General features: G+C 35.0%; 1 protein-coding gene across 20 annotated transcripts in view; it reads left to right on the forward strand.

The window, feature by feature from the left end:
* The window catches only part of LOC105229482 (CUGBP Elav-like family member 4), an 823,207-nt gene that overhangs the window by 695,853 nt on the left and 114,040 nt on the right, over positions 1-13,314 (forward strand). For all 20 annotated transcript variants that reach the window (XM_049458193.1, XM_049458200.1, XM_049458189.1 and 17 more), the window contains one exon: positions 7,660-7,739. In XM_049458193.1, the coding sequence (XP_049314150.1) occupies positions 7,660-7,739 (80 nt within the window). The remainder of the gene's footprint in view (positions 1-7,659; positions 7,740-13,314) is intronic.

Consider the following 13,314-nt stretch of genomic DNA (forward strand, 5'->3'; position numbering starts at 1 on the left):
TTGTAGCGCTTTTCATGTGTTAAGTATGTGGGGCATGTGAACTTGTTAATCTGTTCACAACTGTTCATTAGGTAGGCATTTTTGCTCCACGCAGCACTTGGCATTAAGAACAGACTTCAATTCTCCGAGACTTAGCAAAACGGGTTAGTAGTGCCGCTGTGGTGATTTATGTGGTATACATTTAGGGTTTTGAGTGCGTGAATTTATTTTCAATTAGTATGTGGGAATACGTAGTTACTGTTGTATATTTAAGGTAGTATATATAAGGTTCTTTGAGGTATTTGACATTGCTCTTCGTGTCCTTTGTAGTTATTTATTAATGTTTGTATAATGACTTCAGGTAGAGAGGTAGACTCTTCTTCTCCTCATCGCGTGTATCAAAACTTATCCTCTGGGGACGCAAAAAATAATATAAAAACCGAAGTTGTTGTTGTTCTAGTAAATCCGGCTCAGTACTCAGCATCCAGCTTCGTATTCTATCTATATTCTTAGATGAGTCCCATTTCAAGCTTAAAAACCAAAAATCCGGCCTCGTTTTTGGTATCCCTGTTGTCGTCGAATCGAATGCAATGATGAGTCCTATTTAAGGCTCAAAAAATATATATTTAACTCAATATAGAGCATCATTTGTCATCATCGTGAATTTGCATATGAATTAGTTTGAAAGATGTATGATTTCTTTTGTTTTGAAGACTGAGTCCTGCGCTATCTTATGATTTCTTGACCAACTTTGAAAAAACTTTGGAAAGATTCACAATTTTTGTCAATTCGTATATCGAACATTTAATACCTTTTAAAAATATTAAAAATATATAGAGTTCAGAAAAGCATTTCCAAAATAGATAACACTAACTCACTACTCTTATAGCACCTTCTCTCAAACTATTTTACGCCACCTTTACCTACACCTGTGGATATCAACATTATCTCTATGCAATTATTCTCTCCTTTCTTCTTCGTCGCATTCTTCGCAGCATTTACTTAGGTCTAGTTCAAGCAAAGCCCTCAGCATACTTCCAACCACCTCCACAACAAACCAACTGCTGTTGCTGTTCATGATGGATTATGATAAGTTAATTTCAAAACACCAGAGGCCAACATAACCTATACATCAAAGGCAAAGGAATGTAAACAACTTTTTAGAAGTTGCTGCCGGACAGTGCGTTGAAAGAGCCGGACGAAGAGATATTTAGCGCTTTGCTGTGTTCAATTAGGCGCTTGTGTAAACTTCTGCCGTTATGCCAACTCAAGACAGCAAGGCATGAAAATTATATTTTCATATTCCCTGAGGTGTGTGTGTGAGAGCTGCGCGTTGGGAATGCGCTGGTGAGACTAGCTTTTGCTTTGACTTGAATGTTTTTTTTCTTAGTGACGTTTACTTGCTTCAGTCTCAGGTTGGTTTACAAATTTACTATTTTAAAAATTTTTCTTTTATATACTATATATATCTAGCAACTTTCTTGGCTCGATATGACTTTGAAGGCTTTTTGAAGTTGTGCTTCAATTAATTAAAGTATTATTATTTTTTGTTTGCTTGACGCACCCCATTTGATAAACAGCATAACTTTCGAAATTCTTATCTGCCGACTTCTAAGCAGCTACTCTTCCATCTCACTAAAGTGCTAAGTAGAAATATGTGTTCGAAAAGTTTACTTAGGCAAATGAGTTTTTTTGAGCTCTAAGTAAATATATTATATTGTTTTTGTTATAACGCTAGTATTATTTGATATATATTTATGTGCTGACATGCTTCATTTTGTTGCCTAAAAAGCTTTTACGCCTAAAAGTATGTTAAAATATTATATTGTGCTGCCCAACCGACAGACTTAGCAAACTAGCTGCAGGCTGTACTGAGTTTAGTGAGTTTTGATGTTAATAAATTTGAAATTAATTCAAATTACTGGAAAGCCACAAACAAAAAAAGCAAATAAAGCAAATTTTGATGGATGCGTTAACAGTAAACAGTCAAAAGTGATTGAAATGGGTAAATATATTTAGAAATGGCTAAATTCATTTACAGCAGAGAGAATTGGATACTAAAATGTGCTTTTAACTATTTTTTAGCAAGTGCAACAATTTTTTTTATTTGAAGAAATTAAATAAAATATTACAAAAAGAGTTGTATATATAGGAAAGCTTCATATTCAAAAAGTGGCTACCATAGTTACTTCAAGTGAAATTACTTGCTACTTAAAATTAAAATTTTCGGAGAATATGCTCAAATGTACATACAGCTATGGACAGAGATTTAGCGCACTTTCTTAATGTGAAATATGATGCTTAATAATGTTATATTTAAAGAAAGTAGAATCGTTATAATGTAAAAAACTATTTATTACCTCACTAAAAACTAAAGTAGTCCAAAATTTCTTAGTTTTCTATAATAAAAATACAACGTTTTGTTCAGTTTACATTATTAAGTCAAAATTGGCTTGGACAAGTATTTAGCGCACTTTAAAAGATCAGTACGGAAAAATAAATATTATTAACACGTGGCGTGAAATTTCTCTGATATTATATGTAACTTGGTTAATACTTAGTGGAATAACCGTTATTCGTTATCACCGCTTCGCATCTGCGTGGCAAGCTCTCTATTAACCTTTGGCATCTGCCCAAAGGAATAGAGTTCCACGCTTCCTGTACTCCTGCCCAAAGTTCGTCGCAATTTTTAAATTTTCTTTGCCCAACTTTTTCTTTGACATCATTCCACAAGTTCTCGATCGGGTTTAGATCAGGACTTTGCGCTGGCCAATCGAGAAGTGGAATTTTTTCTTGCGCAAGCCAGTTTTTTTACCACATTTGCTGTATGCTTGGGATCGTTGTCGTGCATAAAGATCCAGTTTACAGGCATAATATCATAGGAATATGGCTCCATTGTATTCCTCAGTATATTAAGGTATGTAAATTTATCCATATTCCCTTCAATCTTTACTAGGGGTGCAACTCCACGGCATGAAAACGATCCCCATACTTTTAAATTTCCTCCCCCATGCTTTACGGTCTTACGGTGTACCTTGGATTGACTGCTTGATTTTTTTCACGATGTACAAATGTTTTACCATCAGGACCAATGCGGTTTATTTTAGTTTCGTCCGTAAAAAGTATCCTTTTCCAAAAATTTAAATCTTTTGATCTATGGCTATGAGCGAATGACAAACGCGCTTTAATATTTTTTTTTCGACAATAGCGGTTTTTTTCTGCTCACACGTCCATACAAATTATTTTCATTTAAACGTCTTCGTACTAGTCTACTTGACACATTTAAGTCCAATTCTGCACTGACTTCGGCCATAATCGCGCGTGAGGATTTGAAAGGATCAGCTTTACACTTTCTAAGCATTATTTTATCCTCGCGGGGATTTGTTTTGCGAGGGGGAGTTTTACGAACTTTGTTTTGTTTCAACAAATTTGGATCACTCTTAAACATTTTTGATGGCATTGTACACCATTTTTCTTGAACATTTTACCATTTGAGCAATTTTTACTTGATTTGTACCGTTTTTGTAAAGGTCCCAAATAATTTTTCTTTTTTTCAATCGAACAGTATTTCCCTCTAGCCATTTTATTAAAATTTGTAATATTACTAAAACTATTGAATACAAATTCACAACTGAGATTAATTCTTTGTTGGACCAAACACAACTAATGACCGAAAACTATAAGTGCGCTAAATCATTGTCCAACGAATGTATGAGGAAATGTAACAAAAACAAATTAACGGTATCTGAGGGGAAATGATAACGGTTATTTTCCACGCATTTAAAGAGGCGACAGAAGCAATATTGATCTACTAATAACAAATTCATGAAAATATCGCTCTCTTAAAAGTAACGGTAATATTTCTAATTATGAATGCAAGTGCGCTAAATCTCTGTCCATAGCTGTATATACATTTAATGTATTTACAAAAGAAGCCGATTTTTTAAATTCACAAAGGTTGTATACCTTACTGGAAAACATTGCTGGAAAATCAAAACTTTTTTCTAGTTGTGTATCGAATTGCTCACAATTACCAGCGCTTGTCATATAAAACAAAACCTGTCACACATACGGACGCACTTAGCTGCACGCTATGCACTCATAATGCCCAGCATTGTTTGCTTTACTATTTTACCTTATTTATCGCAGTTCTCTATATATTTCTACACATACATATGTTTTTGTTCAAAATTTGCGTAATTAATTTAATTAATTAAAAATTTTGTTTCTGCATTATGTGCTGTGCATACATGTTGAAAAGTTTTTGCAAACTAATTTTAATTTATTAAAACTGCAAATTATTTTTTGTTGCATATTTCCATGCTTTAGTTGACAATGATGATGTTGTTTAACAATTAAACAACAAAATGCTTTTGCCATTCATTATGTTTGCCCCGTTAATATGGAGATAATTAATTTTTCATTTGCAAAACTTAATTGTAATAAAGGAAAATGTGCAAATATTTGAAGCAGAAACTTTTTTTTAGTGCTTTCAAACAAAAAAGTTTTTAAAGTAATTTATTAAAACATGACGGATTAATCTATTTAATAACTTAATATAAACAGTAATTAAAGGATATTTTTTGTGCGAATAACTTGTGCATAAATTTTTATTGCTTTTTGTTGTCGTTTTTGTTTTTGGTTTTGCGAAATTTTATCTGTACGATTCATTATTACTAGCTCAGTAGTTATGTTGATATTTCCGGTGTGATTTGGATATCAAAAGTGAAGTTAAGTTGGGTTAGTGAACTCATTTATGAATAAACAAGTGAAGGCTATGATGGTAAAACGATATAAAGAAACCACACATATTGAATCCTACTTCTTTTTGTTTATAAAATGGTTATATATTGGTTAGTGATAAGTTGCCAGGTCCGGTCCGCCTGTTCAACGGTATATAGGCGAACTAGTTCCTTAATTTTTGAGATAGCTTTCTTAATATTTGCATACATCCTAGAAGCAGCTCATTTCTCAGAATCACCAAAATGGAACAACTCTAGCATATAGCTGCCATACAAACTGACCTAACCAAATCAAATCCTTCTATGGAAAACTTTTTCATTTGACGAGACATTTTCTAGAAATTTGGCAAAAACTATTCTCTTTAGCAATGCTGCAAATACTGAAGAAATGGTTAAGATCAGACCACTATAGCATATAGGTGCCATGCAAACTGACCCATTCAAATCAAGTCCTTCTATGGACTGCAATTTTACTTGAAAAGATATCTTAACGATATTTAGTACGGATTATTATCTAAGATAGGGGAATAATCTGTGAATAAATTGTTCAGATCAGATCACTATAGCATAAAGCCGCCATACAAACTGACCAATCAAACTCAAATCCTTATATGAAAAACTTGTTTAGCTGATAAAATATCTTCACGAAATTTTGTATGGATTATAAATCAAGCCAACTCTACAATCCACAGCCAAAATGTGCGAATCGGACTACTATAGCATATAGCTGCCATCCAAATTGACCCATCAAAACAAATACAAAAGCGGTTTATACCCTTTTATGCTATAATAAATGCAACGCTGCGGGATATTATAACCTCGATGCAGATGATGTTAACATTTTTTTTTGCACCTAGTTGATATTTAAACATATTTTCCTAAAATTCATGTACCTTCATACGATTTAGATACCCTTTTATGCTGCTTGGGGTGAGAATCGGATATATTGCCACTTTTAAAACCGATTCTCGCCTCAAACTGAATAAAAGGGTATCAAAATTAAAATTTTTCGCACTGCTGGAAATCGACTGAAAAGTTCGCTTCGGCAGTGACTGTATGAAAGACATAACAAATCCATTAACTTCATTTTAGCTGCACATATTCTGAAGTTAATTCGACATGAATCCCTTAGATCACCATTAATGAAAAAGGTAGTAAAGGAAATTTTTTTATTCAAATTTGAATATTAGAAGAAACTCTGTGAATCACAGCGGTACAAATTTAAGCTCCTTCTCTCTCGGAGACAGATGACTTATCTTCTTCCATGAAAATGAAGAGGCAAATTAACAAAATCCCAAATATCTGAAGCCGAAATGAGAAGAAGGCATATCTCCAATTATGAAATAATGCTCCTCGCACCCTTTTCATACCCTTAGTACTCATTAACTCAAAAAGGAACCGCCCTCTCGCGCACCTTCAGCTACTTTATGACTACCTATTAGCCACCGAAACACCAAACCTCCGCACACGAGCTTCACCTGCCAGTGAGTGCAACGAACAGCCTGTAACAACATACACTCACATCCAGCCCTTCGGTCCCACAAACTGGCAACTGCACCGCTTCCGACTGCTTACAGCAAACTCAACTTTGCGCAAAACCACAAACGCTGCATGGTAGGCAAAGAAAGCGTTAAGCGGAGGCGAGAAGACGAGCGCCACTGAACCGCAGAACCGCACAGATGAACGCCTTCGCCAGCACTGGCAACGTCGTTGTTGCTGTTGCTGCTACTGCTGCAATTGACTGTCAGGTAACTGCTGAACCGCGCTATTACTTTTGTTGCTGTTGTTGTTGTGGCAGCAGCTTGCGGTTAAAGGCAAATGCGTTGCCGCGGCAACAATGTCACTTGCAACACACAACCAGCGCACACACTGCCATGGCAACATCATTAGCTGCAGCAACATGCAACCTATGATTGTGGTTGCCCGTTGCCACTGTGGTTGTAGTAATTTGTTGTTGTTGTCACCGCCAAGGTTTTATTGCGTTGGAAATTAAAATGGAAAAGCGTCAAAGCCAACTGCCAATTGCACACATGCATGCGGCATGAAGGCCTCAGATGAGGAGAGGCAGGCATACATACACACACACACTGAGGTACATACATAAGTATATGTACTTATATTTGTATGTAATATAAAACTGCGGCCACAAAACGTTCGCGCACAAATAACTGCGCAACGCAGTCGCCACACAATCAGATGTGTGCTTGATGGCACATATATGCACATGTGTGTATGTATGCATGCGCGTGTGCGGTTATTAAAGCATTACGCGTACCAGTTATGTGAAATTTATTTTTAATGCTTTTTTCTGTAATATTTTATTTTCATTTTATTTTTTATTTTTTTGTTTTACGTTGGACGCTCGACAGCAAATTACAAAATAATTAGCGATGGCAGCGACAGCGGCGAGGCTTGGCGGCAAAAAAGTAATTTTTTAAAAGCAACCGCGTGATGTGAAATTTTTAAATCATAGCACCATACAAAAACAACAAGTGAAAATTGTCGGCGAAAGCTGATTTTAAATTGCGCAGCAGCTTAAAAAGAACAAAGAAAAACGAAAACAAAAACAAAAGAAATAATATATGACAATAAAAATGAAATATAGTTCAAAAACATTGCTGCTTTAATTACCCAAACCATAGTTGACCGCTTCTACTCCTCCCTTCTTCTCACCCTATCGCTCATAGCACGTTACGTGTGATTGCGCAGCGCCTACCAGCCGCACTTTGATTGCTTTAAATTTCATTTTATTTTGAAAAAAGTTCGTATCTTCGAAAACCATCATTTAAAATTTGTTTAATTACTTTTAAATTTTATTTTGTGCGCTGCATTTATCATTTTCCAATTAACTATTTATGCCATAAAAAATACTCATATACGACTTGCAAGCAATTACACTGCGACTAATTTATTTGTGTCACTTTTTTGTGTATTACAGGTTGTGCTTTCGTCAAATTTAGTTCGCAACAGGAGGCCCAGTCCGCCATAACCAATTTACACGGAAGTCAAACTATGCCGGTGAGTGAGTGATGATTGTAAAAATTATCAATATTGTTGTTGTATTTAAGAAAATATACGAAAATTGCAAATTTCGGATTTCGTACTAAAAGTGGTTACAATAAGAAGAAAAAAATTCCAAGAACTTTTGTTTAAAGGCGCAATTCGAAAATTTTCGAAAAAAAATCAAAAATTTTGTATCAAAAAGTGGTTACATAAGAAAAAACTATTTCGCAGAAGTTTACTTAAAGCTCCAATTCAAAAATTTTCGAAAAAATACAAAAATTGAGATTTCGGTTCACATTTAAAAAAAATATTTCCGAGAACATTTTTTTTAAGTCTCATTTGCAAAATTTTCGAACAAATAGAAAAATGTCTAAATTACGAATTTTATATCAAAAAGTGGTTACATATGGAAAAGAATTTCCCAGAACTTTAGTTTAAACTCTCAATTCGGTTTACATAGCCAAATTAGTTATTTAAGAAAGAAATATTTCTCAGAATTTAACTTCTTTCCCCAGTTCTTTATTCTCTATCCATGAAACGCACTTTCTTCACTCAGACCATTATGTAAACCAATAAACTTTTCCATAGAAACAAAAGCAAGCAAGGAAATAAATTGCTGCAATAAGAGCAAACAGCGTAACAATATTAACTAATATCCAATTAAATTTTTTTTTCTATAAAACACACTTCAAAATCTATGCCAAACGCAATTTTCGAACACCTTAAGCGAAATGCGATTCCACTGCGCACCAACAATACTTCACTTTAAGCAAATTACGCTTCAAAATCGAAAGCAAATAATGCGCTGGCAAATAAGAACGAGGCGATAGAAACTTCAGCATGAACATTTACAAAAGTGGCAATGAAAGCGCTATTACGAATTTAATTACAACTGTCACTTGCATACACACACAAGCGCAAACTTTTACTTACTTATGTATTTATATGGAGTCAACCTTAATTTCCGCTGTGAGCTACTTTCAAGTAGTCACAAGCACGCCTAAAAGTGAATTCAGCATGCCTCCCTTGTGTAGAGTGGCGCCTGTGCGAAGTGTGTGCTTGCAAGTGTGCCTTTGTGTGCATCTGTGCGTGTTTGTGTATATGTGCGTTTAGTACACTTCGGTTGAAGCATCCTTCAGGCAACTAACCAACTGAGTCCGACAAACAAATAGAAATCAATTTCGGCATAACAAACAGCAATTTTCAAATTTTTCAACAATTAAACATCAGCGAGCGCGCGCACATACCTCACTACAACCACGGCGAAAACGACAGGTATAAGCAGAAAGCAAAAAGAAAAAAAAAAATGAAATTAGAAAAGAGGCAATGCAAAGAAAATAAGCAAAAAAAAGCAACAGCAACATTGTAAAATAAACAACGAAAATAAATTGAAAGCCAAATTACTTGCACATCTCATTATGTGCTGCAGAGCGTGGTGCGAGTGGAAGAGAAAAAGAGCGCAGGTCGGTGGCGCTATTCGGAAAAAGAAGCGCGCGGCAGTGTGAAGAGGACAGGATTTCCACCGCAACGCGCAATTCAATAAGCGACCTGGGAAAGTAACAATTTTTTTCGCAACGAACAATAATAATAGCAATGACAACAGCTATAACAAGTGCAATAACAACAACAAAGGCTACAAAATCTACAAAATAAGCGAGTACTCGTAGAAATGCCTGTTGGCATAATGAGCACTTGAATTTGCCAGGTTTGGAAAACCGAAAGTAGGAGCATGGAAATATAGTATATGACAGTGAAAGAGAGTGAGTGAGAGATAGCGTGCGAGAGAAGGCGCGCGCGGGTGCGGCAAACAAGCAAACAACCAAATTAAATTGAAATTTGCAAAACAAAAATTACCGCCAGCAACAGCAACAACAAATATAACGCGGAGACTACGACTTGTATACAAAAACAAAAATAACAACAACAAGCGCAGGCGAAATGTTAGTTAAGCGCAGCATTGCCGCTAACAACAGCAATTGACAACAAAAGCACGAAATTGTACCAGACAAAGCGTGTAGCGGGTGGATGTGGTGGTTGTGGCAGTGCTGTTGTGTAATTTTCAACAGCTTTGCCAACAAACACCAGTGCTTGCCAGGACTTAGTTTTTTCAAGCGCTTCGTTTTAAATTTTTCTTATTTTTATATATTTTTTTATTTATTTTTTATACTTTATTTTTTTTTATTTTTATTTTTCGTATTTTTATTTTTTTTTTACCACATCCAACTTTTAAATTTTTTTTCTATAAAAAGCCTTCACCACAACCACCTCTGCCGTGCAGTTCATTAATGTGTCGTCGGCATTGAGTTTTATCTTTGCTTTCTTTCTATTATTTCGTTTCGTTTTATTTTCTTTTCGCGCCAATTTCCATATCAGCTGCCAAAATAAACGCAATTTGCATGACACTTGAGTTATTTTGCACGTAAATTGCTTCTTTTGACAACATCAAATCGACGCGGCATTCAATTTAGACAGGTATTTTGGTGTAAATTTTTAGATTGCTATTGCGTGTGTGTGTGGGTGCGCGCAGCAACGCCTAAAAGCACGCATAGCTTGTTTAGATTGCGTGAGGATACTCGGTTGTATATACAAATTTATTTTTGTTTAAGTGTATAGCACTTTGAAGGCTTCAGTTATGCTGTATATATGCGGCAACTATACTTATAGAGAGAAAAATAAAATCGAAATAGAGAATACACCAAAAGTTTCGGAGTTTATCTCGGAAATCTAGGGGCAGTACTCAGCAAGAATCAACTCTTAAACATATAGCTAAAAAAATACTACTTTTGACATAAGTTTCTATTTTATGTTTACATTATATTTTATATACTTTTGTAAAACCAAACTTAAGTATTGACAATTTCATCCTTTTTACATTACTTCAATGCCTAAAAGCATGCTATTTGTATATTAAAAGTCAACAAAAAAGTGCCATAAAAATAAAAGCAAAAAATGCTGTGCAACCGCCAACCAAAATGTAACCCAACGGTTCTTCAAGCAATATTCTAAAAGAAACCGGAAATAAGCGGAAGTGAACCCATCATCAACGAAATCTGTGCAACGCAAGAAAAGTGGAATGTAATCAAAAACATTTGAAAAAAGTTGAAATAGAAAATTACAACAAAAATGGCAGGCTACATATACATATAAACAACAGCGTAGAAGAAAAGAAACTTAGATATGCCACTTAAGAGGCCGAAGGCAAAACAAATTTGTTGCGAAGAAATCAAATGCGAAAAAGGCAGTGAAATGGAAACAAAGCAGCGCTGAAAATGCGTTACAGCGTAGAAGTGGTGAGCGCAACCGCCTTAGGCATATCTGTTCGAGTAACAAATAAACGACATGAAAGAGTTAAAAGAACTTGAAGAAATAAGTATACAAATAGATGATAATAAGAAAGCTGTGCGTTGGTGAAATTCAAAAAGTTGTTCAGAAAAGAAAAAAATAGTTAAATGGAAAAAGCATTTTTAGGCGAAATTGAAAACTATGGCAGGCGAAGCACACTGAAATGGTTATAACCCTGAAAAGTGATAGATAGATAAGCGGCATGTAACGTATAGTGTGCGCGTAGCTAACAATTTGAGGAAAGTGTTGTGAAATAAGTAAATAGCAACATTTGAAAAACTTTAATAATACATATAATGTAAGCAAACGCCTAAAAGCAGCATATAAATACAAAAAGTATTATTTTCTACGCTCTCAATGCAGCTCATATTGTTCAACGGTTACATAAACAAATTGCTTTTTCGATCTGAAACCTAACTTTCCACTTTTTCAACTAACAACTTTCGCATTTTTGCAATGCTGATACACTATTGCGCACTAAAAAGTTGTAGCATACCTTTAGGCGCTATAGATATTACGTGGCAAGCAGAGTATGTTGCTTATTTTAGAACTCTTTAAACAGTTTCAAGTAAATGTCGTAGCTGCTTCACGCCTTTAAATGTTTCTCACACAAGCAGCTCATACTGTGTCCCAACAATTTTTTTGTACATCAACTAACTTTAAAACCCCAGTGTTTTGATAAAGGATTACATATACCTCCTTTCATTTGCTTATCAGCTTTTTAATTACTTAATTTGTATTTATGCGGCATTGTATGGTCGTGTACACGTTGCATGAGACCCAAGCATACAAGGCCAGCTAACTGTTATAAACTCTCCACACCCACTATATTCGGCAACTGCCACTCATTTGTTACCCCAAGAACACACATTTCACCCTTTTACTATATAATCAAGAGTGTATGTATATATTACGATTCTGCAAGTTATTTTGAGTTCCACGAATTAGGCAACGACAACGGCGACGACGGCAATGAACATTTTTGCCCTGCTGATAAGCGTGCCCCACCACCAACAAAGTGAAAGGCTTTAGTGGTTACCCTATGCCGGCGCTCGAAATTTTTCTGTCGAAACTGTGATGCCAGTTGCTGATACGCTCCTCAACGCTTGAATGATTTTTGTGTTGCCCAGCACACTGCGCCGTAGCACCCTCGAACGTGCTTGTACACAGTCGAGTAGCTCGCCTCGAGCTATTTCGTATGAAGTGCAATGAACGTGTGAAAGTGACAAATGTTACTAATTAGAACGTTGAATGAGAGCAAAGTCGTTTCGTTGAATGGCAACATGATTGGCATTAAGACGCGCAGCGCCAAGTGGGTAGTGTAGAGAGAAGACGGAAGGATTGTGGTTTACATGTGAGAGGTGACACGAATGTTTTTAATTGTTATCTGGAGGAAAATGAGGAAACTGAGGGAATTTAATGATTAAAGCGAAATTACTGCTAGAATTTTAGTATAGAAATGTGGTTCTTGACATGGAAGCCTAAAGGTATGCAATTATTGCAGAGAGAGTATGATGAGTGTTAAAAATGTTTTACTAAAACTTATACCGATAGAATATTTATAAAAAATTATTCAAAGAATGGAATCCTAAATGTATGCAATATTACAAAAACTTATACCGTTAGAATATTAATAAAAAAAAGATGTTGTTCAAGGAATGGAAGCCAGAAAGTGGTACAAACATGAGTATGAAAAATGTTATACAAAATTTATAAACCTTAGCCGATAATTACATATGTATTTATATCTCGTTTTTTTAAAGGTAAAACCACTCTTGTTTAAAATAAAGTGAAATTGTGTCCTAAAGGTTTCCAAAATTTCAAAAATGCCCAATTCAATGTAACATAGATTATCAAAAAAATTATAAAAAGGAAAAATTCTCAAAGCATAAATTTATAAAAGTTTAACCTAAAAGCAAGCACCGTTTTTTAACAACAAAGCATAAGATAGACAGATGGAATGGCCGCTTGACATAGAAACTAATTCCTTCAGAAAGCCCAGCAAGAATAAATTCATAAAATTATTAAACTGTGCCATTAATTTTAAATTTAACCAACTTTAATATTCTTACATGCAGAAACGCCTCAAAGTATGCAGACAATACAAAATTGCGGTAAAACCACAAGCAAAATAAATCAAAACAATCTTTCATTCATATCAGACGATAATTAAAAAGTATGTATTATTATCATACTCAACCAACACCCCGAAAATATGCAATGAATAATATTTAATTTGTTACAACAC

This window comes from Bactrocera dorsalis, chromosome 5 (assembly GCF_023373825.1).
Source record: "Bactrocera dorsalis isolate Fly_Bdor chromosome 5, ASM2337382v1, whole genome shotgun sequence".
NCBI lineage: Eukaryota > Metazoa > Arthropoda > Insecta > Diptera > Tephritidae > Bactrocera > Bactrocera dorsalis.